Below are 13409 nucleotides of genomic sequence, written 5' to 3'. Positions count from 1 at the left end.
TTCTTCATTATGTTTGTAATTTTGTTTTATTATTTCCCATTGGAAAGCTGTGAAATGAAAATGATGCAATCTACTGCTGTGAAATAATGTCGTGCTCGAGTCCTTTTCCAATAAGCCCCGAGGTTTGCACTGTGACGGCTTCATTAAATTAGTCGACTCCACGGCAAATGGAAAAGCGCTCAGAGCTTCAGAGTTGGCTAATCCGAGCTGGGCTGCCAGAGACTGTAGCCCATGAGGGAGCTCAGACGATTGGCTCTGCATGGCAGGGGCCAGCGGGCTTCCACCTGCCACATGGGACATCTGCACAGCTGCTAGAACTCCAGTAGTCCTCCCCCACCCAAGCCTGCATGCCAGACGCTGTCCCAGGTGCTGAAAAGATGGAGCGGTTGGTTGGGGGCAGGAATGCTCAGTGGGTGGCATGGGAGAAGCAGGGCATTCCTCTGTGGGTCACTTCAAAGGATCACAGACACAGGGTTAGCTTCTCTCCAGAGGCCAGGGCTCATCTTGTCAGATGCCAGTAGACACGCCTGAGATGCTTGCTGATGAAATCCAAGGGCTCTTGCCCAGCCTTCTATCACTATCCCCCTGAGTTTCTGAGAACAAATTCACTCTGGCCGGGCTCCACTGTAGTATTAACGATTTTCATTCCTGATAGTTCTTTCCAGTTAGCATGCTCAGTATTAAACTCTGTCATTATGAAGCTAAATATGCACGATCCCCAAATCTATGTGTATTATAACAAGATTTTATTGTTATAAATTTGTCTTCTCTGTCTTCAATTTCTGCCGTGGCTGTCTTTTAGAAACTCAAACGTCTGATAACTAGCCAGGAGGTAATTAGGAAATGGTGCTAAAGAATCACAGACACATTCTCTCACTCATTCATAGAAATTTATTGAGTGTCTGCAATAAGATAAGGTTCCCCAGCCAGTGGTGACAGCTAATTACAGCACTAAGGAATTCTGGTCTGAGCCAACACAGGAAGCCCCCTACCACATACATACATAAATATTGGATAAGACAATTTGAAACCACAGCTGTGCATCCAAGTTCCAAAAATGCATGGGAATTTAGAGCAAGCCTGTGTGGTGAATGAGTTGGGGAGAGGAGTCAAACACATTTGTGTCACTAATGCTGGGCTTTATGTACAGGCAGAGACAGACAGGAGACCTACAACCTCATGGGGCTAAACATGGGCTATCCATGTGGCTGGGTGAACTCCTAGAAAAGCAATCTATAAATGATCAAAATCTAAGATTGTGCCAAGCAAGAGAGCTGGGCTCCAGATTCCCTTCTCACAGTGTGAAAACCATTCACAGAAAAATCAATTCATAAATTGGCTTGAAATCAAAGCAACCCAATGGGATCCTAGCAGAGGCAAGCTTAAACCTCCCCCGAGGCATGCCTCTATAACTAGAGTATCTAGGATACCCAGAGGAAAAACTCTCACTGAAGATGAGCTCACAGGGCAAAGTTATAAAGCACAAAGGGAAACAAATTGCCAGGAAAGGAAGTCTCAGATTCAATGCAGCACCAGGCTCCACCATCCATGTAGAGCCCAAACCTAAAATCTCCCATTTTCCTATTCATTCAATACTATTCTGCCCCCAACTCTAAATGAGACACCAGAGTTTCTGAAATCCCTGCCTCTCCTTTTTCTAAGTTCATGAGACTGCACAGTAGTCCCTTCATAGGAAGTAGATTCCAGCAATACCTCTTCCCTATGGACACCTATTGTGTGGATGCTAAAGTTAACCATATAAAATGGTACCGTGCTTATATTTTTTTGTGTGTGCGTGCGTGTGTGTAATACATGTACACATGTATGTGAAGGTTTTTACACCCATCCATGTGCAGAGGTCAGAGGAAGGCACTGGGTGTACTCCTCTATCATTCTGCCTTATTCCCTTGAAAAAGAATCTCACACTGAACCTGAACTGTGCTGGTAGCCAGAAGGCTCCAGAAAGATTCCCATCTTTACCACAGAGTCACTGTGCTAGGGTTACAGTTGCAAATGACCACTTTTTTAAAACGTGGTTCTGGGGATTTAAACTCAGGTCCTCATGCTTGCACAACAAACATGCTTATGATGCACTGTTTCCCTACTCCATATTTACATCTAACTTACGGACATTTTCTAATATACCTTAAACCAGTTTTTTGTTGGTTAAGAGATCTAGTATAATGTAAAGAGTGTTTTTTTTTTTTTTTTTTATACTATATGGTTTAGGGAATAATGAAAAAAAGCCACACATAACTCAATACAGATGCATTTCTTCCCATGTGGCTTTAGTCTGTGCTTGGCTGGATTCATGGATACAGAGCTTGTAGCTGTGGAGGGCCAGTGGTATAAATACCCAGTCACACATACCGTATCTTTTTATATTTTTGTTTAATATGCATAGCCTATTAATAAATTCTGAAAGTAGCCCATATTCTTCTGTTCACCAGATGTGACCATGTGACTTCTGCTGCCTCCTCACCTGGCAGTGTGGTCAGGCTGCTCCAGGGAAGGTATTTTCCAAGCACTGTTTGGAGTCTGAATCTTGTGAGACCTCAAGATCCTCAAGAGACATTCCCTGTTCTCCTAGGATGACATCATTTGACAAATTTTCACTCATAGCTCCAGATTGCCTACCTAGTGAGCTACTTCAGGCTACTGGAGTTTGCCATTCAAACCCAGTGATAACATCTACACAACTGCCTGGCCACATTCACTCTGCTGTGTATGTGTAGGTCATGGCCATCTCTGAGATGTCAGCCTTGTTTTGAATTTATGGACACTCACCATTGCTGCCTTGCTTGCTTTTAAATAGCAACTCTCTGTTGGCAGCAGCCCAGGAACAATGGAGAGCACCTCGGCTACCCCACAAAGTTGGAGTGATTCCTACCTGCATCATCAATGGTTAGCCTCCATTTCCCACTAACGGGGCCTTAAGGAAGATAACCTGCACGCAGTTCACAGCAGAGCTGCCGGGATTCCATTAGCAGGTTACTCTCCATACCCTTCAACCTGACTCTTCACTGCCATTTCCAAGTTGCTTTGCTGGTAAGAGGGATGCCAGGAGAAGGCTAAGTGCTCATTTTTCTGCCATGAGAAAAGAAGATAAGCAAGCGGCCCTAGAGCATAAGTAATTGCTACCAGGGTTTCACTCCCCCAGTCCTCTAGCAGAGAGATGTGAGCCCACTAACATGCTGTAATTGTATGGCAGTAGTCATCCATACTTAAACTCACTTTATCATGAACAAGGAATGGTTCCTCAACCCTCTTCCTATAAAAATGCCTACTGAGTATTTGGTGTGCTTATCTATCCCAGTACTGTGGTTAAAGAAGAGCAAGGGACACTTTTGTTGCCACCAGAGAACCCAAAGACAGTCACAGATACATGCTATGGGATGTTCTCTATGCTGTGAATGTGTTGCTCTGATCGATGGATAGATAAAACGCTGATTGGCCAGTAGCCAGGCAGGAAGTATAGGATAGGTGGGACAAAGAAGAGAGGAGAATTCTGTGGAGTGGAAGGCTGAGGCAGAGAGATGCTGCCAGCCGCCGTGATGAGAAACAACATGTAAAGATACCGGTAAGCCACGAGCCACGTGGCAACTTATAGATGAATAGAAACGGGTTAATTTAAGATATAAGAACAGCTAGCAAAAAGCCTGAGCCATTAGGCCATACAGTTTGTAAATAATATAAATCTCTGTGTGTTTACTTGGGTCTGATGGCCACGGGAGCTGGGCAGGAATAGTATAACTTCGGCTCCAAATACAGGGGTAACAATTAGGCAAAGGACAACCCCAGGCTCTAGTTTAGTTAGCCTAGTACAGTGACTGCTTCACCTACTTAGGAGTCTGGTCTGGTTACGGGTAACCATTCCTTCTGTCTTTCCTCTCTGCAAAGCTGCTTTAAGCCATACAGGCACATAGCTTAAGGAGCCTCAGCATATCTTCTATAAATGGAACAGCTTCAATTCTCTACTCCCTCTTCTTTGGTCCAGAATAGGGCCTAGTCCTAACTAGAGCAGGTGATATGATTGCATACACAAATTCAACCTCCAGAGGAGACATCTAGTCTGGGCATGCCAACTCTCAAGTTTCCAAGGCTACAGCAGTCTGCAGTAGCAGAGTATATAAGGAACTTGATAATATCCCATTATCAAAGGGTTTCCCTGACAAAAGAGAGTGGATAATACCTTCTTAGGCTCCAACAATCACTGGGGTAGGTGGATTTGAGTGGATCTGATCACCTCTTGTCCTTCACTGTCCTGATTGGCCTCCCCTTGAGTAGGGGCTGTACCTGGTGGCTGCTCTGTCAAGTGCAATGTGGAACAAATGATGGGGGGAGGGGGAGGTTTGAGTGATTTGGTTGTAAAAGGACAGGATTCCTATCTTGCTGGTATCCCACCTCCCCACCCCACTCCCAGTTTGCTGCAGAGTGAGCTGCTACATTGGAGGGAGCAGCAGGGCCAAAAACCAACACTGAGAGCTAGGTGAGCCCATGGAACTGACTGCAGCTCCAGCTAACACCTCCACCATAGCCTAATAAGCCTCCAGGTGGAGAGGGCTGGGACAATACAAACTGTGAGACAGTAAATGTGTGTTACCATAAGCTGTCGAGTTTGGAGGTAATTTGTTATGCAGCAACAGCTAACAGATAGTTACTAGCAGCATGTGGGTGTCTCTTGGGAACTTCAACTTAATATGGCTTGTTTCTTAAGACCTCGTTAATAAGAATGGATAGTGTGGTAGTTTGAATGTAGTTGGCCCCCAAAAGCTCATAGGGAGTGGCGCTACTAGGTGTGGCTTTGTTGGAGTGGGTGTGGCCTTGTTGGAGGAAGTGTGTCACTGTGGGGTTGGGCTTTGAGGTCTCATATATGCTTAAGCCATGCGCAGTGTGCCAGACAACTTTCTGTTGCCTGCAGGATCAAGATGTGGCTCCTTCTCCACTCTCGGCTCCTTCTCTAGCATCATGTCTGCCTGCACGCCACCATGTCCCACCATGATGATAATCGACTAAACCTCTGAAGCTGTAAGCCAGCCTGATTAAATGTTTTCCCTTTATAAGAGTTGGCGTGGTCATGGAAACCCTAACGATGACAGCTACCCTAACCAATTCCAGAAGACACCAAAACATGGTTTTATTACAGTAGGAAGTTCCTAGACTAAGGGCTATAGGCTATGAGGCTCTTCCTGGACAGACTTTCTATGACAGTGCTTTAAGCAAGCAGAGGGCTCAGAATTAGCCAAGGGGATTGAACTCTGTATGAGATCTACCAAATCAGGATCTCCATAGGAATCTAGAGCCTTCTGGAGTCACCACCACTTCATCTGGTCCCATCATGGTAATGTAAGAGAAAGCAGCAGGCCAAAAAAGGGAAGTGCCGTGTGTGTGTGTGTGTGTGTGTGTGTGTGTGTGTGTGTGTGTGTGTGTTACATGTTTGTGAATGCATTTTTACGTTTTTCTTTTTCCTTTTTTCTTTTTTTTTCTTTTTTTTTGAGACATGGTCTCTCACTGGCCTTGAATTTGCCAAATAGATTAGGCTGGCTGGCTGGCTGGCTAGCTGGCTGGCTAACAAGAAATTTACCCAATTCTGCCCCTCTAGTTCCGAGATTACAAGTATGTGCCATACTCATCTTTTCTTTAAACATAGGTTTTGAGGTTGAAACTCATGTTTTCCAGGCAGGCAATTGACAAAATACGCCCATCTCCAAGCTCTGAAGTGTCTTAGAAATAACAGCATTTACTTGTTTTGTGTGTAGTACTGTGAGCGTGGGCCTGCATGCCGGTATGTGTGTGTGTGTGTGTGTGTGTGTGTGTGTGTGTGTGTGTGTGTGTGTGTAGGTCAAAAGATAATTTGTAGGAGTCAGTTCTCTCCTTCCACCACGTGGGCCCAAGAGACCAAACTCAGGTTATCAGGCTTGATGGTAAGCCCTTTTACTCACTGAGCCATCTTGCCAGCCCCCCTAAAGTGCCTTTTTGGCAGTAACCTAGGATAAGGGCACAAGGTTCCCATCTTCCTGTCTTCGTCATCCATTCTGACACAAAGATGTCCCGCCCTAATTCCGTGGGGAGCTCGGCCTAGGTGCTAGCTAGCTGAAGCAGCAGCGGGAGTTATTAGAGGAAAACTTCCAATGTTAACTTTATTTGTTCTGGAAACCATCTCCATTCTTCATCTCTCCATGCGGTCCCGGCGAAGCGACAGGCAGAGCTTTTTCTCCCCGGCCTCCATAAAGCGCCTTGTTTTGTAAGAAAGGGCACAACAAAGATTCCCATCAGATCTCCATCATCTCCCAGGTCCCATTCGGAAAACCTGGCCAGGATGGGCCTTCACAATGTCGCACACATGTGGGTGTTGTTGGGCCCTGCTGGTTTGCCACCTTTTCCTCCATCTTCCCTGAGGCAGTTGCTCCTGTCCTGGGGGCCTTTGCGCTACCTCCCGTCGAGGGCATCTGGTGCAGACGTGGGCTGTTCACAGCCCGGGTTCCAGGTGGCTTTGGTCCAGGGACACACCATCCCTGGTCCCCAGCTGGATCCACCCAGGGTCCTCATGAGCTCACGATGTCCCAGTGCTGGCTCATGAGTGACGACTCACAAGGGTTGACAACGACCTCTTTGCCGTCCTCGGCGCTGTCACCGAACATGTCTGTGTCCAGGCAGAGGTGGGAGGCTATGTGCTCTATACGAGCACCCATCTTCGTCCATTGCTGAGGAGACAGAGGGGAGAGAACGTGAGCTCATTTTCCCCCCACCAAAGCCATGGGTTCTATGGATAATATAAGTCACCCAAGCATTAGCAGAAGGGATGACACCCCATGGTGGTCAGCCAGAGATGTGATTTCATGGTTTCATGAGGGAAGAAATTATTCTGACAGGCAGTAGGGTTTTATTTTTTTTATTACATTTAAATTTGTATTTATTTACTTGTGTGTGTGTGTGTGTGTGTGTGTGTGTGTGTGTGTGTGTGTGTAGGCCAGAATACAACCTATCAGAGGTGCTTTTCTCTTTCCATTGTCTCCAAGGATTAAACTCAGGTGGGTAGGGCCTGGTGGCAAGTACATTTACGCATGAGCCATCTCTCCAGGTCCAGTCTTTTAAAAATGAGTTTTAAAAAACGTTAAAAAGTTAAATCAGTGTTTGCTAGGATAGCTCATCAGGAGGCAATAACTTTCCAGGGGACAGGGTAGAAAATGTGAACTGAGTTAGACACAGGAGCAGACAGAAAAAAAAAAATGTTGCATGTCTTCCTTCAGGAAGAAGTTAGAGAAAGAGGAGATGGGGCCAGTGAAGGTGACAACAGCAGACTTCTTCAAACTCTGTACCAAGAGCCCACAGACAGGTGGGTCTCAGGCAGTTTCCGTTGACCCCCCCTGTATGTGGATAGAGGGATGGACACATACCCTGACTAGGCACTGAGCTCGGTACTTGGTAGAAACCATTGCAATGCTTGTTCCCCACAGTTCCTTTGGGTTCTATCAGCCCCCTTTTGGAGAAGAGGAAGAGGAAATCTCAGATAGATACAGTGATCCACGGTGTGCCACATTCATACTTGGAACGAGCTCTTGAGTTGCGGTCTTTCTCTCATACCTGGCAGGAAGCTGAGCACATTCCTAGTCCACACTGCTAGAGGGACAGTGTGCATCTAGGATACAACTCACAAAGCACCAAGGGCAAAGGGTTGAGTTGCATTCGCACCTACGGCCCTGGCTCTTGTCTAAGAGTCTAGGTAGGTGACAGAGCAGGGACAGAAACATACAGGGTGGGCAGGCCTGGTGAGATTAGCTTAAGTCTGCAGACTTTCAGATATTCACTGATCAGTGGGACCAACATAACCTTTACTGCTGACACCATTGAGGGAGTCCTATCCCTGACTCTGACTAGAAGCTTTTCATGCTTATTAACCCTTCCCCTTTCAATATGCCCTATCTTCTCCTGACTGGAGAAGACTTACACCCACCCCCAGTCACATTATGGAGGTTGACCACTCCCAATCCTACCCTACCCCAGGGCCTGCAGAGCACTCACCTGCCTTTCATCCCCATTCTTGCACAGGACAAGAACCACTGGGGCACCAGGGAACAGGGTGACAACTGATAGGCACAGCTCTTCCTGGATGATCTGCTGGGTGTATGTGAAAGCCCACACCTGAGGAGACCAAGGAGATTTACTGAGGAGTGGGGCAGCCACCATCTCTGGGGTACCACCATGCCTGTGTGTCATGACCCATACAGCTGGGTAAGAAGTTCCATGGATCCCAGGAAGTAATGATCAGCAAGAAGGTCACTCAAAGGACAAAGGCTAGGAGTCTACACTGCCATGAACTCTCTGTCCCCACACCCCATGTTGGGTCCTGAGCCATGGATGTGCAGGTGTATGCTGTAAGTTGCAAACTAATTCTGACTCTGGGCAGCAGCCTCAACACCCTCGCTGATCCATATGATTTCCAATGTCTGCTTCAAGATAATGTCTCTATGAGAGTCCATTGCTGACATTTAACAGCTACCCGACAGGCTTCCCTCTGCCCCAGCTGTCTTTAGGATGTCCCCTCTTCTTTGAAAGGATTCCAAGGCCGTGCCTGGAGAACAGGAAAGCTGTGATAAGAGGCAGATGGAAGGGTAAGGGGGAAGGAAACACTCAAGGGTGGCGATGGAGACGAGTCAGGAGGGAAAGAAGAGAGTGGTGCAAAGTAACACTACTTAAAAGTGTGCTCAGTCTAACACGCCAGTACAGCAAAGGGATCGGCCCTTCCACCCCTGCAGGGGGAGAAGTAGAGAGACCAGATCAGTGAGCTGGAGATCTGATGGGCGCTCTGTGCCATCACTGCAAGACACCAAAGTGGCGGGTTGCTTAACAAGCACTCTCTAGTTCCCAAGGTGGGAGGCAGCAAGCCCTGGTGTAACTGCAGACAAAATGACAAAGAGGTTTTTCTCTGGGGGTGTGCAAGAGGTAACAACTGCCCTTTTCCTTCATCAGGCAGTGAAGACGATTCAGGAGTAGTCTCCAAGGGAGGTTTCAGAGGGGACTCCGCCAAAGGCTGTATCTTTGCTCCATTACATCCCTGTGTGTGAAGTGGCCTTCCATCTTTGGATCAGGCCACTCATGAGCTCCTTCTTGGCCACTGCCAATGGAGAGCAGACAGCTTGCAGCTGTCGGGGCCAAGTGTCCCTGAAGTGTTTCATCTGTATTCATGCTTTCAATTCCCATATTAGGCATGACACCACTTTCTGGCCTGTCTTCCTCAGTCCATGACCTCCTCATGGGGGGCCATGCCTAACATCTTATAGGAGTTGAGACAAGAGTATAAATATGGGACCATGCCTCATGAATGTCACACTAGGCTCCGAGAAAAACGTAGTGTTGGTTTCTAGGCTGTCTGCTCCCTTCTCTTCCCACCTCTAGCCTCTATATTTGAGCACAGGCATTCTCTAAATGGTCCCCCTTTGGGTCTAGATATGAGTATTGGTGACTTAATCCACTTGAGAGGCCAAAGCCAGGCATGAAGTCCCCATGGGTCTTGAGACTGGTCTGGGGCATTGGACAGATGACTCCGGTACCCTAGGCATCAGGAGTGTGATCTAGAATGGTAATCTGCATTTGGGACTGAGACTATTTCTCCTTGTGGAAAGGACAAAGGCCCAAAGGCTGTGTCTAAGGGCAGAGCTACAGGGAGCCATTATTTGTGGACCCATAGGACCACTGGCCGGAAATCTATTTCAGATTTTTACCCTCCCCTGAAAATAAGGCTTAAATCCGTGATGGAAAAATGAGTTAGTCTATTCTGTTATTGCTCTGTATGTAGCCCACTGGGAAGCACAAATTAACATTTCAAAAATAAAATCCTGTCATTATCATAAGATCACCACAACATGCATGGCATTACATTGTTTCTGTTAAAAGCCTTAAGGGATTAAACACAGGAATTTAAAACATACCACTGTTTCTAAAAACATGCCTTGCCAGTCTTTCCTTTCTAACACGCAGAGGGCCTAGAAGTGGCAGGGATAGGTTCTCTCCACATCTGAGACTTCACATTCAGAAATGCCTCTTGAGAAGGGGCACACCAGAACACACCTGGGCCGGGGTCTAAGAAAGTCACTCTAAGGGTCTGCAGGAAGGACCTGCGAACAGGAAGCCATCATTAAAGTCCTTATACAAGGAGGCTAGAGATGGCCCTGTGATTAAGAGTAGTGCTTGCTTCACACACACACACACACACACACACACACACACACACACTCCTTACACAAGTATGCTTTCTGGGGTTTTCCTGACATTTAATCTCCCAGAGGAGGGCTGATCTCTGATCCCATATGCAAGAAGAAAGAAGAGAAATGGGAAGCAGAGGTCAGGAGCAGGTGGGTAGGAGGAACTCAAAGCAAAGTGTCCATGTCCCATTCTGTGTCCCCTCACACTTCCCAAAGGAACTGGTGATGAACGGGTTTATTAAGTGAATCTTGAGTCAGAAATGCACCCTAAGAAGGCAGTCATTGAGGGGAGGACTGGGGTTTAGCCAAGTGGTAGTGTATTTGCCTAGCAAGCAAGGGCCTGAGTTCAGTCCCCAGCTCCAGAAAGCAAATAAATAAATGGAAAGATGAGCAGGAATACTCAGCCAGATCTGTCCTCCATTAAGGATTGTAGGGCTCTCTATTGATGGCTCCATTCTGAGCCTGGCGGAAGTGCTGTTCACAAAGGATGTCCCTCTCCACCCCCAGGGAAGGTAAGCCAAGGACCCATCTAGGGGCTGATGTGAATGGCTTTGGCTCTCTATGGGGATGGGCTGAGGAGAGAGGTTCACCCGTGGTCCTTGGATTCCTTTGCCAATCTGTTAGAGCGGAGAAACTGTACTCAGAGGACATGGTCCCTGCCGTGGCTGGAACACAGTGCCTGGCAGCGGGAATAGTAGCCCTTTCTCTCAGGCACATGTCCCGGGGCTGCAGCTGGGAAACCTGGGATGCAAAGGGACCACCATGGTACCTGATCTGGAACTTACTGTTTTGAGCTGGATGAAATTAGGGAGGAAAGATTTTCTTAAGATGCTACAAGAACTCAGAGAGGGAAGGGCGAGGGTGATGCTGAGCAGAGGTGCTGATCTTAGAATGACCCAGGGCCCCATCCTCTGACAGATAGGAAGATATCAGCCTAGAGCAAAGAGACTTTGCTCTCTGCCTCACTGAAGAAATATCTGGCAGTGTCTGGAGACATTTCTGGATTATTAAGACCATCCCAGATGCATGAACTGGCTTTTGGAGCCCATTCCCTATGGTGGGATACCTTGTTCAGCCTTGATGCAGCAGGGAGGGGCTTGGTCCTGCCTCAACTTGGTATGCCAGACTTTGTTGACTACCCAAGGGAGGCTTTACCCCCTCTGAGGAGTGCATGAGTGGTGAGATGGGAGGGTGGAGGGGGGTGGAAGAAGGGGATGGAGAGGGTCTGGGGGTGGTATGTAAAATGATCAAGAAATTTTTAAAAATAAAAATAAATTAAAAAAGCAGTGGAAAAAAAGACTAGGTTCTATGGGCATTTAGTGAGGTGGGCAGGGACAAAGCTAAATATCCTACAAGACCCAGGACAATCCCTACAACAAAGAATGACCTAGTCCTAAGGACAGTCATGCTGGATCTATCATGAGTGATAGTCTGCAGGCCTACACCTAAATTCTAAGGTATCGTTCATGCACACCCTGGTTAGTGTCCATGGGCCTAGCTCATCCAAGCTGTCAAGTGGGGGTGATAACAGCACATGGCCCGTCTGAGGGGCTGTGGTAAGGAGCAAACAAGATCATGCCTGCTGAGCACACAGCCCAGATCCTGGCCCTGGCTTTGTGTACTAGCTCCAAGAGTGGTGTGTCCTCGTGTCCTCGTGTGAAGGAATGTTGTATGAGGAGCCACAAACCAATCCTCGTAGAAACTGGGTCATTAGGAAGCAGGAGCCACTGTCCTTTACAGATGGTCATGAGTTCTGTATTTCTAAATGTCTTTTGTGAGGTGAATATCAAACAAGGGAGAAAAGAGAGTGGACACGAGACAGGATTGTTGAAGTTGGAGCCTTTCAAGAGCTTGGCTGGTCCGAGCCTCTCCACATACAGGCTAACTTAAGCTCAGTGTCATGAAGTGAGAACCAAAGCGGTCGATGGTTACCCTGAGCTAATTCAGGAGCAGCTACTGGGCTCACTCTGCATAGGAGCTCTCCTCAGATGAGATGGGACCCAAGTAGAGGACACCAGGGCCACCAGATGTTCACAGGCAAACCTATCAGGCCACGAACATGCCCTGAAAGGGTTCCTTTCGGACAGATGTCTGGAACAAATGAACCAGATCCAGCAACACCTCTAATTCAGTACAAGATCTCTAAGGGACCAGTCGTGGAGGGCAGCATTGGGTGTTGCAACGGCACAAATGGCTGACTGGCCACGTTGGGCTCACTCTCTTCCTTGCCTGCACAGGCGCAGACTTCATCTCCACCTTACAGATGACCCCCAGCCTGGAGGCAGCAGGGTGAGCCGGCAGAGTCCTAGATGTACATTTCTCTTGACTGGGATCTTCACTCGACTCATGCTTGAGGTTGTCCCTTTGTTCCCATCCTGTCTTCTCCTACATTGCTGGAAAAACTTGTATGTGGGATTAAAGCCCCATAACCACTTTGTTTTGTTGTATCACAGGGTTGGGCTCCAGGGTAACTGCTCACTAGCTTAATAACTTTGTAAACTCTTGGCGAATTACTTCTATAACCTCGTGTACATTATGAAGAGACTACTGGTCCCTCTAGTGAGGGCCACTATATAGAATATATGGCTAATGCATGCATATTCAGAATAGTGATCTCCATTTAGCAAAGGTTTGGTTACTGTTTCCGATGGTGACACCAGTGACTTGGAGTGAGGCCAGAGAGATATGCCCCTTTGGAAACCATCCTAGAGAACTGGCTGTCACAGCGCTTTTGAGGCACCATTCCCAGGCTGTGATGAGCAACTCTGAGGAAGAGGGGGCAGGAGGCAATGGGCTGGCAGCTTGTTCCACTGCAGACTTGAGATCTCTACCCTGGAGGTGTCCGTGTGCCTGCTGATCTGCCGAGCACTTTCAATCACATCCACCCTTGGGGTTCCCAGCTGCTGCCTTCTGCTCCACAATTTGGGAGCCTCAACCACTGGCTGGACAGGGGGAGAACACAGTGCAAACTGTCTTATGTTTCCCTCACTTTAATTTGGAATAGAAACTAGAGTGGAGCATCTGTCTTCTTTCTACTTTTCATGGATATTTTTTTTTTCCCAGAGATTTCAGTGAAGCTAAGAAGAAAAGTATTAGCCTAGAGACTTCTGGGGCTTCACAGGTTTTCAAATGCATGATGTATGCCTCTTGAATTACCCCAGGGCACCAGTTTGCCAGTATCTTTGAAACATTTGCATTCAGCATTTT

The 13409-nt window shown here is 47.3% G+C and overlaps 1 protein-coding gene across 1 annotated transcript in view; it reads right to left on the bottom strand.

Annotated features, from left to right (window-relative positions):
* Window positions 1-5912: 5912 nt before the first annotated feature.
* Window positions 5913-13409, bottom strand: part of Galnt14 (polypeptide N-acetylgalactosaminyltransferase 14) — a 225557-nt gene continuing 218060 nt past the window's right edge. The window contains exons 14-15 of the mRNA XM_036171005.1: window positions 8023-8142; window positions 5913-6704 (exon numbers count right to left, since the gene is read on the bottom strand). Of these exons, the coding sequence (XP_036026898.1) occupies window positions 6546-6704; window positions 8023-8142 (279 nt within the window). The 3' untranslated portion in view covers window positions 5913-6545. The remainder of the gene's footprint in view (window positions 6705-8022; window positions 8143-13409) is intronic.

The sequence above is a fragment of the Onychomys torridus genome, chromosome 21 (genome assembly GCF_903995425.1).
Source record: "Onychomys torridus chromosome 21, mOncTor1.1, whole genome shotgun sequence".
Taxonomy (NCBI): Eukaryota; Metazoa; Chordata; class Mammalia; order Rodentia; family Cricetidae; genus Onychomys; species Onychomys torridus.
This window is presented reverse-complemented; position numbering and strand designations above follow the sequence as displayed.